This window comes from Tiliqua scincoides, chromosome 2 (assembly GCF_035046505.1).
Source record: "Tiliqua scincoides isolate rTilSci1 chromosome 2, rTilSci1.hap2, whole genome shotgun sequence".
Classification (NCBI taxonomy): Eukaryota; Metazoa; Chordata; class Lepidosauria; order Squamata; family Scincidae; genus Tiliqua; species Tiliqua scincoides.
This window is the reverse complement of record NC_089822.1, coordinates 262,451,655-262,467,092: the sequence shown is the minus strand read 5'-3', so window position 1 is coordinate 262,467,092 and position 15,438 is coordinate 262,451,655. Positions and strand designations below refer to the sequence as shown.

At 48.1% G+C, this 15,438-nt stretch overlaps 1 protein-coding gene across 1 annotated transcript; it reads right to left on the bottom strand.

Moving 5' to 3' along the window:
* Positions 1-3,946: 3,946 nt before the first annotated feature.
* On the bottom strand, positions 3,947-14,653 carry LOC136639136 (zinc finger and SCAN domain-containing protein 2-like). The gene is made up of 6 exons (XM_066613152.1): positions 14,645-14,653; positions 12,507-12,599; positions 9,441-10,160; positions 8,538-8,664; positions 4,605-5,382; positions 3,947-4,540 (listed from the first exon to the last, which is right to left on the bottom strand). Exons 1-6 carry the CDS (start codon positions 14,651-14,653, stop codon positions 3,955-3,957), a joined length of 2,313 nt encoding a protein of 770 aa, XP_066469249.1. The 3' UTR covers positions 3,947-3,954.
* Between the last annotated feature and the right edge of the window lie 785 nt (positions 14,654-15,438).

The window sequence follows — 15,438 nt, the reverse complement described above, 5'->3', positions numbered from 1 at the left end:
TGGAAGGGATTGTCACTCCCAAATTGGCCTTTTCAGCCACACTAGACACTGTGTCAGAACCACCATTCAGAGTGCGATACCAGAGTCTTTCGAGACTGAAGGTTGCCAACTACTAGGACATTAATAACCAGGTTTCAGCTGTGGGATGACATATGGGAGGGTCACTTGGGCTACTTGAATTTCCCACTTGTGGAGAACTGCACAGACCAGTGAGCTGGTTCACAGCCAGGTCCTGTGTTTACCAACCAGTTGGGGAAAAAGAAGGTGCCTGAACAGTAAGCAGCAACCCTGACAGGATAAACATGGCGACTGCCTTCAGATGACTCGGCAGCCCCTTCAGGATGCTGAGGCATCACTGAGGCAGGTGCTAGAAAAGTCCAGAACAGTGTTTCTCAAACTGGGGGTAGGGACCCACTAGGTGGGTCATGAACCAATTTCATGGGGGTCCCCATTCATTTCAATATTTTATTTTTAATACATTAGACTTGATGCTACCATGCTATGTGGCTGCACTTGGGGAAATGTGACATATTTATACTTTTACTCTGTATCTGCTTTTAACAATGTTAGTAAATGGGACTTACTCCTGGGTAAGTGTGGATAGGATCGCGGCCTAGGATTGTTAAAAATTTTCCTGCTTGATGATGTCATTTCCGGCCATGACATCACTCCTGGGTCCTGACAGATTCTCATTCTAAAAAGTGGGTCCTGGTGCTAAAAGGTTGAGAACCACTGGTCCAAAACAAGGGGGAAATGGGGAAATCCAGGACTTTGACCACAAGAGGAACATTCAGGCATGTGAGCTGTGATCTGAATTGGCCCAGAAATGGGAACATAAGAACATAAGAACAGCCCCACTGGATCAGGCCATAGGCCCATCTAGTCCAGCTTCCTGTATCTCACAGCGGCCCACCAAATGCCCCAGGGAGCACACCAGATAACAAGAGACCTCATCCTGGTGCCCTCCCTTGCATCTGGCATTCTGACATAACCCATTTCTAAAATCAGGAGGTTGCACATACACATCATGGCTTGTACCCCGTAATGGATTTTTCCTCCAGAAACTTATCCAATCCTCTTTTAAAGGCATCTAGGCTAGACGCCAGCACCACATCCTGTGGCAAGGAGTTCCACAGACCAACCACACGCTGAGTAAAGAAATATTTTCTTTACTCAGAAAATATGGGGAAAAAATCTGGAGTTCCACAGACCAACCACACGCTGAGTAAAGAAATATTTTCTTTACTCAGAAAATATGGGGAAAAAATCTCCATGAGAATTAGGACAGAGAATCCCACAGTGCTATGACTGGTCAATTTTGGCCTTTTATGTTTCTTTTCTGTACTTTCTTTCTGTATATATTTTTTAAAAATAATATGTCCCCTCTTTGCTGAATGACTTGGAACTATTTCACGTACCTGAAACATTTTTTAAGATGCACACTCAAGTTGATTGCAGCATAATGTCCAAATGCAAGAACTGTGTGTATCACCCAGATACCCTTGTCAGGGACTGGCTACAAATCTCCGAAGAGTGTTCACTCCCTGGCGCATCTGGGTTTGCTGCTGTGCAAAACAGGCCTTGAAATGTGCTGTTCTGTTTTCCCAGGAGAGCTTCAAGACGTTGCATCACTGCAATGTTTTTCCTTCCCTGTTGCGTGAACCAACTCAAAAAAGAAAGATATATATCAAGAGCCGTTTCCACACATGCCAGAATTCAGCATCCTGACACTGTTTCCATTTTCTTTTCTTTTTAGCAAAAGAAAATTACTAGCCTGAAAGTTTAGAACAGTGATTTTCAACCCTTTTCATCTCATGGCACACTAGCAAGTCACTAAAGGCACACCATTGGTTTTGTGACAAATGACAAGGCACACCACATTGCCAGTTTGGGGCTCACATTACCTATGGCCCTACTAGTAAATGGCCCTCCTCCAAACAACTGTGGCACACTTGTGGACCATTCGTGGCACATGGATGTGCCGTGGCATACTGGTTGAAAATCACTGGGCTAGAAAGTAGTGATAGGCCAATGCTCCTCAGTGCACATCATTATTGGCTTAAACCAGAGATTTTCAACCTTTTTCATCTAATGGCACACTGATGAGGCACTAAAATCGTCAAGGAACACTGTGTTGCCACAGTGTGAGGTGCTCAAGCACACTCAACCCACATGTGCTTGAGCACCTCACACTGCGGCGACGCTGCTTTTCAAAGGATTCCAGCGGGGGGGGGCTCTGCCTCACCTGCCTCCCCTAATTCAGCACGTTCCCTGAATTCAAATCTTCCCTCAGATTTTTTTCCAACTGTCTTTCCTGCTCTTTTCTCTCTCCGCTGCCAGCCTCCCCTTAAAACAACAATTTTCAACCTTTTTTATCTCACGGCACACTGACAAGGCACTAAAATTGTCCAGGCACACCATCTGGATTTTGACACTTGACAAGGCACACCCTGCTGCCAGTGGGGGGCTCACTTCCCCAATGGCCCTACTAATAAATACTCTTCCCCCAAATTCCTGTGGCACACCTGTGGACCACTTGCGGCACACCAGTGTGACACGGCACAGCTGTTGAAAATGGCTGGCTTAAACTGCCTCTGAGGTCAGAGAGCTTCAGCTGTGACCTTTTCTGGAGAAGGAGATCCAGCTACTGTCACACTTTCTTAGAGCCCAGTCCTATCCTTCCCCCACTAGCTGGTGCAGCCACTCAAAAGCGCACTGCATCCAGTGGGGTGGGATGAGGAGGCTTTTGAGGGGGAAAAGGGGTTTAAGTCCCCTTACCCCTCTGTAAGCCTCCTGTTCTGCAATGAGTCTCTTCAGACCTATACCAGCTCTGCAGCTGGCACACGTCTGAGGAGAAGAAAGGGGCAGGCAGGCTGCGAAAAGGAAGGAAAGGCTCCAGTGTGCGCCATCGCTGCCAGATCCACCCCCTCCCTCAGTCTCTCCACCCCGTTTCGCCCCCTCCACAGCCTTGCCTGCCCCAGCGGCCTGTTGTGGCAGCACTCCCAAAATGGCCACTGACAAAACGTTCCACACTCTGTCAGTGGCCATTTTGTGACAGCAGGAGTGTGTCTGCCTTTATTTATTTATTTATTTATTTATTTATTTATTTATTTATTTATTTTTATGCCGCCCTTCCTCCAAAGAGCTCAGGGCTCCCCGCCTTTTGTCCTCACAACAACCCTGTGGGGTAGGTGAGGCTGAGAGAAAGTGGCCCAGGAAGGTCACCCAGGAAGCTGCATGTCCCAAAGAGCTACGGCCAACAGCCAGTCCTTCATAGGATTGGGGTGTCAGTTAAGCAGAGTCCTGCAGCACGCTCAATATGGGGCTGCCTTTGAAGGGTGTTCAGAAAGTAGGCTTTCAGGTTTAATTTTCCCGTTTTTTTTATCCTGTGGAAAGTATTTTGTAACCCCCTTTTTGAAAATCAAGAGCACATCGTTAAGGAAATACTAAATGCTTTTATCGAGGCGACTAGTTATCAGCGTATTCATTTAGTGTTACAATAAAAAACCAGAGTCTGACATTACTCTGCATCAAATGTATCTAAATCAGACCAACTGTCTGAACCAGTTTTTTGTTTTTTTTAATTTAATAAAATTCTTTGAACTGGAATTTAAACCAAAGAGTTAAAACACGAATGAAACCCACATTTTAAAATCTCCTGCTCCTCACAAATGGGTTTCTTAGAAGAGCTGCAGTGAAAAGATGGCGCAAAATGCCCGTTAACATGAGCATTTCCGTCCTCTAGATCTAACTCAAAGTCTCTTCCCCCTTAGAATTTAGGATCAGCAAATACCTAAAAGTCTGTGCTCTTGGGTACATTTTCTGATGTATTTCTGATATACATTTTCTCTTCTTAAGCTTTCATACCACAGCATCTGGAAGCTGGACTAGATGGGCCTATGGCCTGATCCACTGGGGCTGTTCTTATGTTATGTTCTTATGTTCTAAGCATCCTCACATTTTCTCTCCCATGTGGATTCTCTGATGTTTACGAAAACCAGAAAAACTACAAAACCTTTTCTTGCACTCGGTACATTCATAGGGTTTCTCTCCTGTGTGTGTTCTCTGGTGTCCAATGAGGGACGCTTTCTGATGGAAGCTTTTGTCGCAGCCTGTGCATTTATGAGGCTTCTCCCGTGTGTGGATGGTTTCATGCCTCAGAAGGTCAGAGGGCTGAGAGAACCATTTCCCGCACTGGGAGCACAGGAACGGCTTTTCTCCTGTGTGTAGCCTCTTATGTCGGACAAGGTTAGGTGCGTAACCAAACTGTTCCCCACACAAGGAGCGCTTGTATGGTTTCTCCCCTGTGTGGGCTCTCTGGTGCGTGATAAGTGACTGTTTACCACAGAAGCTTTTGCCACAGTCTGAACACTGATGAGGTTTCTCTCCTGTATGTGTTCTCTCATGTATGAGGAGGGACCCTTTCCAACTGAAATTCTTGCCGCATTCTGAACATGTGTACGGTTTCTCTCCTGTATGGGTTCTCCTGTGCATGAGAAGGGATTTTTTTGTCACACAAACGTTTGCCACAGTCTGAGCACTGGAATGGCTTCTCTCCTATGTGTAGCTTTTTGTGTCTGGCTAGATTAGGGGCGTAGCCAAACTTTTCCCCACATTCAGCGCATTCAAAGGGCTTTTCTCCTTTGTGTGAGAAGGAGAAAGGGCTTTTCTCCTTTTTTCCTTCTCTCTGGTGTGTACTGAGGGAATTTTTATCACAAAAGCTCTTGCCACAGTCCAAGCAGGTGTGTAGTTTCTCCCCTGCATGAGTCTTCTTATGTCTCCATAGGACAGAGCGCTGGGAGAAACATTTCCCACACTGAGAGCAACTATACGGCCTCTCGCCTGCATGTGTCCTCTGATGCTTTCGAAGGCACGAGTTGTTGCTGAAACTTTTCCCACACTCAGAGCAAATGTACCGTTTTTCTCTGATGTGGATCTTCTCATGATTAACAAGATGACTGAAGCGTTGCCGACAACCATCCTGGGTTCTCAGGTGGACAATAAGGTATGACGTGTTCCTAAAGTCTTTCCCACAGTATAAACATTCATGTGGGTTTTCTTTCCAATGCATTTCCTGATCCTTAGAAAAGCTGGAACCCTGGGAGGTGGCATTTTCCTGGCAAGTGCTGGTAATTCCTGTCTGACAGTTGTCAATTCTCTCTGGGAAAGTGCTTTGATGAGAACTTTGGTCACAAAGAAAGGCTTGCTTGGCTGTCTTCTCCAGATGCTTTTTCTGGTAACTTTCTGAGCCCTGTGGACTTCCAGGCATCTCATCCATCACAAGACTGGGGAAAGATGTTCCTTGGGCTTTTCCAGGAGACAGTCCACTAACATCCACTTGCTCAGGTCGAAGGGTCTCCTTGTTCTTCCACATGTGACCATCTGTGTCAGGAACAGAAAACCACAAGTCAAACAACACATGAATATGTTCACTGTGTGGGAGCTTTTAAGCAGCAAATACACTTAAGTGAATCAATTTTTTTAAAAAAGAGTACTGTGCTTTATAAGAGGCACAGGCCTTAAGACTGTCCCAAACAAAATAAAATAAACAGAGAACGACATCAGCAAATAAAACACAAAACAGTGACAGGAGGAAGTGCATCAAGCACACTGAAGCCTCGCAGCCAAAGGCCTGGTCAACACTCTTGCCAAAGTAGCAGAGTTGTGAGGTGTATTTATTTCAATTCTATGCCATACAGAGGAGTTCCCAGCAAGGCTGGCCCAAGACCCTGCACATGAGGCAGCAGGCCAAATGCTGCCCCCATTTGGCTCCATCCACTAGAAAATATTTCTTTACTCAGCGTGTGGTTGGTCTGTGGAACTCCTTGCCACAGGATGTGGTGATGGCGACTGGCCTGGACGCCTTTAAAAAGGGATTGGACACGTTTCTGGAGGAAAAATCCATTAGGGGGTACAAGCCATGATGTGTATGCGCAACCTCCTGATTTTAGAAATGGGCTATGTCAGAATGCCAATGCAAGGGAGAGCACCAGGTTGCAGGTCTCTTGTTATCTGGTGTGCTCCCTGGGGCATTTGGTGGGCCGCTGTGAGATACAGGAAGCTGGACTAGATGGGCCTATGGCCTGAGCCAGTGGGGCTGTTCTTATGTTCTTATGGACTAGAAAAGAAAGAAGATGGAACAGAAGAAGGAGAGTGGTAGGCTAGAGCAGGGGTGTCAAACATAAGGCCCGGGGGCCGGATGCAGCCCGCGGAAGCTTTTTATCTGGCCCTTAGGCTCTCATCTGCTGAGCAGTGTTGTGGTGTTACTGCTGAAAGGGCAGCCCACATGAAAATTGGGCTCTCCCATATCTTGAAATATGATCAAGATTTGTGTATTTTCTCTTCTGTTGTTTGCAGCTAAGTAAAGCAGCTACCACGTTTTCCAGACTCACAAAGAGAGTCTGGTCCAACAAGAAGCTGACGGAACATACCAAGATCCAGGTCTACAGAGCTTGCGTCCTGAGTACACTTCTGTACTGCAGCGAGTCATGGACTCTTCGCTCACAACAGGAGAGGAAATTGAGCGCTTTCCACATGCGCTGCCTCCGACGCATCCTCGGCATCACCTGGCAGGACAAAGTTCCAAACAACACAGTCCTGGAACGTGCTGGAATCCCTAGCATGTATTCACTGCTGAAACAGAGACGCCTGCGTTGGCTTGGTCATGTCGTGAGAATGGATGATGGCCGGATCCCAAAGGATCTCCTCTATGGAGAACTCGTGCAAGGAAAGCGCCCTACAGGTAGACCACAGCTGCGATACAAGGACATCTGCAAGAGGGATCTGAAGGCCTTAGGGATGGACCTCAACAAGTGGGAAACCCTGGCCTCTGAGCGGCCCACTTGGAGGCAGGCTGTGCAGCATGGCCTTTCCCAGTTTGAAGAGACACTTTGCCAACAGTCTGAGGCTAAAGGGCAAAGAAGGAAGGCCCATAGCCAGGGAGACAGACCAGGGACAGACTGCACTTGCTCCCAGTGTGGAAGGGATTGTCACTCCCGGATTGGCCTTTTCAGCCACACTAGACGCTGTGCCAGAACCACCTTTCAGAGCGCGATACCATAGTCTTTCGAGACTGAAGGTTGCCAATACAAGCAAAATGTGCTTATTTTTTATTTTGACCTTAATTCGACATTAATTCCTGCCTAATGACATCACTTCCGGCCCTCAGCAGGCATCATGAATGCTATTTGGCCCTTGGTATGAAACAAGTTTGACACCCCTTGGCTAGCGTGTCTGAGGGAGACCCTAGCCCACCTTTCTTCCCACTGCCATTTATCCTCTAATGCACTTTCTCCTTTTTTCTTTTACCAATCCAGGGAAAAATGCCTCCAAGGGAGGCCCCCAAGCAATTTACACAGCTAAAGAAAAGACAAGCCAGTTCTCTGTCCCATAGGGGTTGTCTCTGACAATCTGGAAAGAAACAGGAGACATGCACAAAACAGCAAGTGGAAAGGGCTTTATACTGCTGTGCATAGATACTGTCGCTCTCCAATAAGAGAGCCACCACTTTAAAAGGTGCGTCTTTGCCCAGTTAGTAGGGTATCAGCCCAAACCCATGATTTTTCCTGCCATAGCATGCAGCCAAGCCAAACAGGCTGCACTGCATGCCATGGTGTGTGTGTGGAGGGGGGGGGGCAGTGATCAGAAGGCTTGAGAAGGGAAAGGGACAATATTTTCTCTCACCTCTTCATAAGCCCCTCATCTGGCAACGTGTCTCCTTGGACCTATGGGCTATGTCAGAATGCCAGATGCAAGGGAGGGCACCAGGATGAGGTCTCTTGTTATCTGGTGTGCTCCCTGGGGCGTTTGGTGGGCTGCTGTGAGATACAGGAAGCTGGACTAGATGGGCCTGTCGCCTGATCCTGTGGGGCTGTTCTTATGTTCTTATGACCTGTACCAGCTCTTTAGCTGGTGCAAGTCAGAGAAGTTAAAGGGGGTGTGTTTTGGTTGGCCTGTGCCAGGTGCCACCCCCTCCTACCTCCAGCATGTTCCCCGGCAATCCCCCCCATTCTGCCCACCCCCATCCTGTTACACCCAACCTGCTGACTCACCTCTTCCCGTCTTCCTTTTTTCCACTACCGTGTACAAGGCCTCTGTGACCTCTTCGGTGGCGGTCCAGAAGCACACAGCTATATATCCTTCCTGATTGCCATTTTCACAAGTTCCCGCAGCAGATTGCAAGTATAGGATTGCAAGTATAGGATTGCACCATATGAAATATCGTAGGACCAAATCCTATCCAACTTTCCAGCACTGCTGTAGCCAAACCAGTGTGCACTGCATCCTGTGGTGGGAGGGTAGTTATGGAGGCCTCCACAAGGTAAGGGCACATTTGTTGCCTTGCCTCGGGGCTGCATTGCAGCTGCACCGGTGCTGGAAAGTTGGATAGGATTGGACCTTTAGATGGAAAGGTGGGTGAACAAATGTCTACTATTTAAAAAAATTATAAAGCCAAATTTGAAATAAAATATATAGATAGATTATATTTTGGCAAATGTTGTGTGCTGTATATAGAAGCTTGGATCCCCAACCCTTACTCAGAAAGTTGATCTCCTTGTCACTCTCTGGCTTGGTCTCCACAGAGCAGTGAATCTTCACAGTGTCCAGTGAATCTTGCTCTGATGTGGGGGAATGAACGGTTACCTCTTCCAAAGGTCCCAGTCCCTGAAACACAAAGGAAAAGGGGCATCTTCTGGGAACTGTTATTCTCCTTCAGAGCAGGAGGACTATCTGAAAAGGGTTGCACAGTCACAGAGATTAGGAATTTGATTGTGTGCTGATATTTTAATACTGCCATTATGGCTTGTGGCCCATTCACTTCCTTCCTGGCTAAAAGGCCAGTGCCAAGACCTGGAATTGGACCCAGAAACTAACTGGTTAGCAAGGATATCAAAACGCATATCTTCTGTCATGGATGTTATCCTAACTTTGCGGTCAGGGCTATTGGAGGTTATTCCACTTGTAGAATAGCCTTCAGTAGCCTTGACTGCAAAATTAGGATAACATCCATGACAGATTGGGAGCTCCCGGACCACCCCACTGGAAAGAGGGTCCTGGTCTGTATGGACTTTTGATATCATATATGCACAAAGGCACTTCTACTGAGCCAGATCCTGGTCTCTCCCTAGGTCTCTACTGCATGCAATCACTGATTGGCAGAATCTCTCCAGTTTGTAGGCAGGAGCCTTTTGCAGCCCTCCCTAAGAGACGCTGCCAGGGATTGCATCTGGGGCTGTCTGCCTGCTACAGTGCTCCCCCACCAAGCTACCATCTCGTCCTCCTCTTGACTTGCTACAGACGCCAGAAGGACAGGACAAGTTTTGCTCTCCGCCCCCAGATTCCTTTCCAAGAGACATCTAACCACGTTGGAGCCATTTGAATGCAGCTGCTGCCACTTCCTCTGGGCCTCCTGGGGGATGCTTTGAAGGACACATGCTCACCTTCTCTGCTGCTCTCTCCAGGTCTTGCAGCTGCAGCAAGAAATCCTCAGCCAGGGCCACTGCCTGGGTGCAGGTCTCCGGATCACATTGCCTGACCCAGCTCTGCATGTCCCAGGGCAGGACGGTCAGGAACTGCTCCAGGGTCAGCAGCTCCAGCATCTGCTGCTTGGTGTATCTCTCTGGCTTCAGCCACCGGCAGCAAAGTTCATGGAGCCTCCTGAAAACCTCCCGAGGCCCCCTGGCCTCCCAGTAGCGGAACCGCCTGAAGCGCTGGCGCTGTGTCTCCAAACTGACACCCTCCTCACTCACAACCTCTCCTTCCACTTTCATGGAAGACTTGAGGCTTTCTCCACTGAGCAAATCTGGGGTCTCACCTTCTCCTTGAGACCACTGGCTGGCACAAGTGGCTCCCTCCAGGGAGGCCTGTGTTTCCCTCGCATCCTCTTCCGGCCCAGCCAGAGGCAGCTGTGAGTTCTTCCATCCAGAGTGAGGGGCCTGCATTGCTTTCAGAAACTCCTGCCATTGGGCTTCCCAGGCTTGCTGTAGCCCCTCACCTGGTTCTTGCTTAATTTTCAGTGGGCCTTCCCCAGTCAGAAATTCCCGGATGGTTCCAACCTGGACAATGAGAGGGCCTCTTCCTCCTGCCTCCAATTTTTCCCATGGCTTGAATCTTGCCGGGTCCTGCTCCTCCATTTTTATTCCTGGTCGGCGGCTCCTAAACTGGAGAAAAAGCATTCATTTGTTTTATCTTCTTTTTTTGTTATTGACATTTTATTGATTTGTTTCCAAAGTACACATTAAATCCTCGACCACACTTATTACTCCCCCCCCCCAGCAATTCCACTGGCAAAAGAAGTCTGGCTACAGAGAGTCCAAATTATAAACATATTCTTTTCCATTCAGTTCCACTGCAGCTATTATTCAAGTCCTCAGCAGCAGTATCCCCACTCCTCGCTAATCACTGAATTAAAAACATAGCTTTCTCCACAACATAAGAACATAAGAACAGCCCCACTGGATCAGGCCATAGGCCCATCTAGTCCAGCTTCCTGTATCTCACAGCGGCCCACCAAATGCCCCAGGGAGCACACCTGATAACAAGAGACCTCATACTGGTGCCCTTCCTTGCATCTGGCATTCTGACATAGCCCATTTCTGAAATCAGGAGGTTGCACATACACACCATGGCTTGTAACCCGTAATGGATTTTTCCTCCAGAAACTTGTCCAATCCCCTTTTAAAGGCGTCCAGGCCAGACGCCATCACCACATCCTGTGGCAAGGAGTTCCACAGACCGACCACACGCTCAGTAAAGAAATATTTTCTTTTGTCTGTTCTAACTCTCCCAACACTCAATTTTAGTGGATGTTCCCTGGTTCTGGTGTTATGTGAGAGTGTAAAGAGCATCTCCCTATCCACTTTGTCCATCCCCTGCATAATTTTGTATGTCTCAATCATGTCCCCCCTCAAGCGCCTCTTTTCTAGGCTGATGAGGCCCAAATGCCATAGCCTTTCCTCCTGTGTCACAAGATAGCAGTAAGGCCTGCTACTGGGCATATTGGATCATACTGGGCCTACTGGATCAGGGGTGGCTGAACCACGGCTCATGAGCCATGTGCGGCTCTTTGACATATAATGTGTGGCTCTGGGAAATACATGGGCTGAACTCCTTTTTGCATCACAATTAATACAAAAGGTACTTAAAAAAATTAAGCTTTATAATTATTTATAGAAGAGCTTATAGAAAGAGCTCTTTCTATAAGAGCCATGTGCAATGAAAGAGCACGTTTGATCCACTTATCCAGGTTTGGAGTTGAAAGCAATTTCCAGTTCTGGAGGATGCAACCTGAACACAAGTGTGCCTCCCCCCCACCCCCGGTCGTACACTTCTCGATAGCCAGAAAGAACCCAACAGGCTGAACTAAACCCAAAGCACCCAAGCTCTGTTTTTGGTCTTTGTCAGATTTTTTAAAATTTGTTAGAAATCATGGTGGCGCTGCACAGGAATGAATGCAAAGACATATTTCAAAATGACACAGAAGAACAAAACTGATACTAAAAATCACCTTGAGAACTTTGGTGAAAGGAAAGGCAAAAATATCCTTCAATAAATGCATGGTGATGCACAGGGGTATTGGCAACCTTCAGTCTCGAAAGACTCTGGGATCGCGCTCTGAAAGGTGGTTCTGGCACAGCGTCTAGTGTGGCTGAAAAGGCCAATCCGGGAGTGACAATCCCTTCCACACCGGGAGCAAGTGCAGTCTGTCCCTGGCCTGTCTCCCTGGCTATGGGCCTTCCTTCTTTGCCTCTTAGCCTCAGACTGTTGGCAGAGTGTCTCTTCAAACACAGGGGAAGCTGTTTTCTACCAAATCAGACCATTGATCCACCATCTACAAGTACAATAGCATAGCATTTGGTAGTTTTCTACCAAATGACCAGCAGCAGCCCTTCAGGGTTTTTTTGGGGGGGGGGCAGAGAGGTGGGGGTGGCATGTCCTCAACCCCACCCAGAAACATCTGTGACCTTGTGCGGGGAAAGCATGAGCTTCTCTCCCCCCCCCCCCATCACCCTGCCCCAGGAACATAACAGGATAGGCACAGGAGTGTGAAACAGAGGAGATGGGTGGGGTTTGTATAGGGTGTCATCAGTGGGTTGGGGGGGGTGAGAAGAGATAGATGAAGGTGGGGGTGGGTGGGGAACGGAAGGGGAGGGGGGAGCCCTCCATGAGGAGGGATGCTTTAGTGTGGAGCGGCCACAGGTGGTTCTGAGCTGACAGCCAGGCTGCGGTGTGGAGTCCCCAGTGGTCCCTGGGCAAGGAGACCTGGGCGCACTGATGATGCTCTTTGTTCCACGCCTGGGTGGAGCGTTTGCACGTCTGGGCAGCATCAGAGCCCTTCAGCACAGGCACCCTCCGATCTGGGAAGGGGAGGGGTTTTTTTTTTTAAAGGGGGGGGGCTCTATTTGCAGCCCCTCCGCCTCCTCCAGCAGCTGATTTCCTCTCGCTTCTGCGGCACTTCCCCTCCCTTCCGATCGCCTCCTTTCCCCACATCTCCCCCCTGGACTCACCTCCAACCTTCGCAGCTGCAGGTCTCTGGAATCTGCAAAGCGAGCGCCCAGCACAGAGGCAGGCCCCCACCCCACTCCGCCCCTTCCCCAGGCCTGGAGAGCAACAGGAAAGGGAACTGAGAGCCAGCGATCTCTGTTTATTTCCCCGCCCGCCTGGGAGGAAGAGTCTCACCAACTGTCATGGGAATCTGGCATCACAGTGGCACTTCCTTCCGAGTAGACCCGCTGTTAGAGAAGCTTCATGGACCAGATCTCCCTGAATGGGTTGCCCAGGGACCGGTGGCACAGCCACCCACTCTGGAGCCCAGGGCCAAGTTTGAAATGTCGCCCCTGTGAGGTCACACTTCTGGGCATGATGTCACACCCCTTAGATATCTATTTGACAAAAAGAAAAAAATGATTATTTTTTTTAAGTCGAAAGCTAAAGTAGTGATTGGCGGGGCGGGGGGGAGGAAGCAACCAGGGTGGCATCAGAGCAAGGGGTGACTGTCAAGCAGCCACAGACCACAAGCAGTGCTTCCGGCTGCAGCGAAAAAGCACAGTTTAAAAACTGCTTTCTTTGCTTCTTTCCTGCTTGTTGGCTCCCAATTGATTTCTGAGTTCTTGGTCTTCTCCGACACATCCTGCGTCTCTCCTTTGCTCTCCCCACATTTCATAACCCTACAGGACGAGACATGATACACCATCCCCACCTGTTTTGGGGCAGGCTGGGTTTTCAGGCCCGTATTAGCCCTGAATGTGAAACTTAGCTTCATTAAAATATCTTTGGCAACTCCACAAGACCCCTTGAGGACTAGAAACTTGAAAGCTACGGGGAAAGGTTCGGTCCCAAGCATGGGATTTCAGGGAGTGATCAACCACAGGCATCTTCCGGTGATGAATGAGGCACCGTCCCTACCTGGGTGTTGTGTGCACACAGATTAAAAGATCTGCCCTCCCAGTATAATCTCAGCTCTTGCTGAAGCTTTCCCCACTGTCTCAGGGCAGCTTTCTTGAGGACGGATGTGCCACAAGCCTTTAAACTGAGCTTCCTTATGGCCAAGCTTGCCTATCCTGTAAATAAAGTAGGAACACCTGCACCACATAATATTGGGCAGAATTTCTAGCTTTCTAAGAATTCACTTTTGTCCAAAATCACCCTTTCTGGCGCTGGTTTCTCAAACTGTGCACCAGGCTTGGGTGTTCGCACGCATGCATTGATTACAAATAACACTTCTTCACATTGACATAACATTTTTTGAATGTGCAAGGCACTTTGAATGTGCCCTATTTTAACATACTCCACACAGCAACCCTTTATTATTACCCCCATATTGCAGACTAGAAGACTGAGGACGCAATCCTAACCCCTTATGTCAGTGCTTTCCAGCACTCCTTTCACTTTCCAGCACTGACTTAAGGGCAATGCAGCTCTGAGGAACGGAAACAAATATTCCCTTACTTTGAGGAGGCCTCCGTGAGTGCCACCCAACTGCAGGATGCTGCACATGTCCCATTGGCACCGCTATGCCAGTGCTGGAAAGCACTGACATAAAGGGTTAGGATTGTGCCCTGTGGATGAGACAGTGCTTGCCTTCCAGCACAATCCTATGCGTATATACTCAGAAGTAAATTCCATTGAGTCCATTGGAGCTTTCGCCCAGGAAAGTGTGTATACGTTTGCAGCCTAAGACTACCTAATGAGTTCCTGGCAGAGGCGAGATTCAAATCATGGAAGTTCTGGCATACAGCTCAGTCTCTAAGGTTGCAAGCCTAACCTGGGAGTAAGCCTATTGACTATTATGGGACTTACATCTGAGTAGATATACATAGGATATCCTAAGCCACTCTGTGATCCCACTTTTCATCACTGGTTGATGAACTACTTGAGTAACTACTTTTATTGCTGTGTTTTACAAATTGTGATGCTACCATAAGCTACTTTTTGGGAGTTCCTATGGACTGTTATGTAATGATCTGCATGGGGGGGATATGGAAATATTTTAAGAAATGCAAAAGGCCATGACATTCCAGAGAATAACAGAAGTGGGCAGAGCCGTCCTCCCCTCACCAGCCAATATACAGGTAGATTGGAGGCCCCCATCAGAGACCCCTCCTTAATTCACATTGGTTTTTGGGAGTCATGTCCTCTCTCTCACTTGCTCCATCATGCCAGCCTGATTTGGAAGAAAAGTGGTTGTTTTCTTTGGATGGTACCATACCTGAATTATTAGGTGGAGCAGAGACTGGGCCTGCCTGCTTGCTTTTTATGATGTCCCATTTAGCTACTGCATTTAAAAGGCAACTGGGGAGGAATTATTACTTTTAGTTGGGGAAGTTGGCGAGTTGGATTGGTGGATTTCATTCAGGGCTCCCACATCAGTGTGGGTGCTGATCTATGTGGTGTTAGGATCAGGGTGAGCAATATCTTGTTCTACTCTCCTTTCTCCTGCCTGTGTTGGACTAGAATGCTAATTCACAGATCTTTACAAAAGAACGGACTTGTTGGATCAGGCCAAAGGCCCACCATCCGGTTTCCAAAGTGGCTAACCAGATGCCTCCAGGAAACCAATCATTCTAACCTACCTTACAAAGCTGTTGTGAGGATAAAGGGAAAGGGAGAGAACTATGGAAACTTCCCCAGTGTCCTTGGAAAAGGATAGAGATCCTATAAGTGAGTTCTGAGCTCTCCTCTTTTGCCATACCTCCCAATGTCACGTACACATCGCCTGAGCAAATAGAGTCCATTTAATTGTCATAGTTAGATCCAAACCTCTTAAATTTGTCTCATTCCCCTTTAAAGCCATCTAAGGCAGCAGCAATCAGTACATCCTTTGGCAAGCACACACAGAGCTGTGCAGGCTTTTGGGCGCAATCCTATCCCCTTTCCAACATAAGGGCAATGCAGCTCTGAGGGAAGGGAACAAACATTCCAATTCTTTGAGGAGGCCTC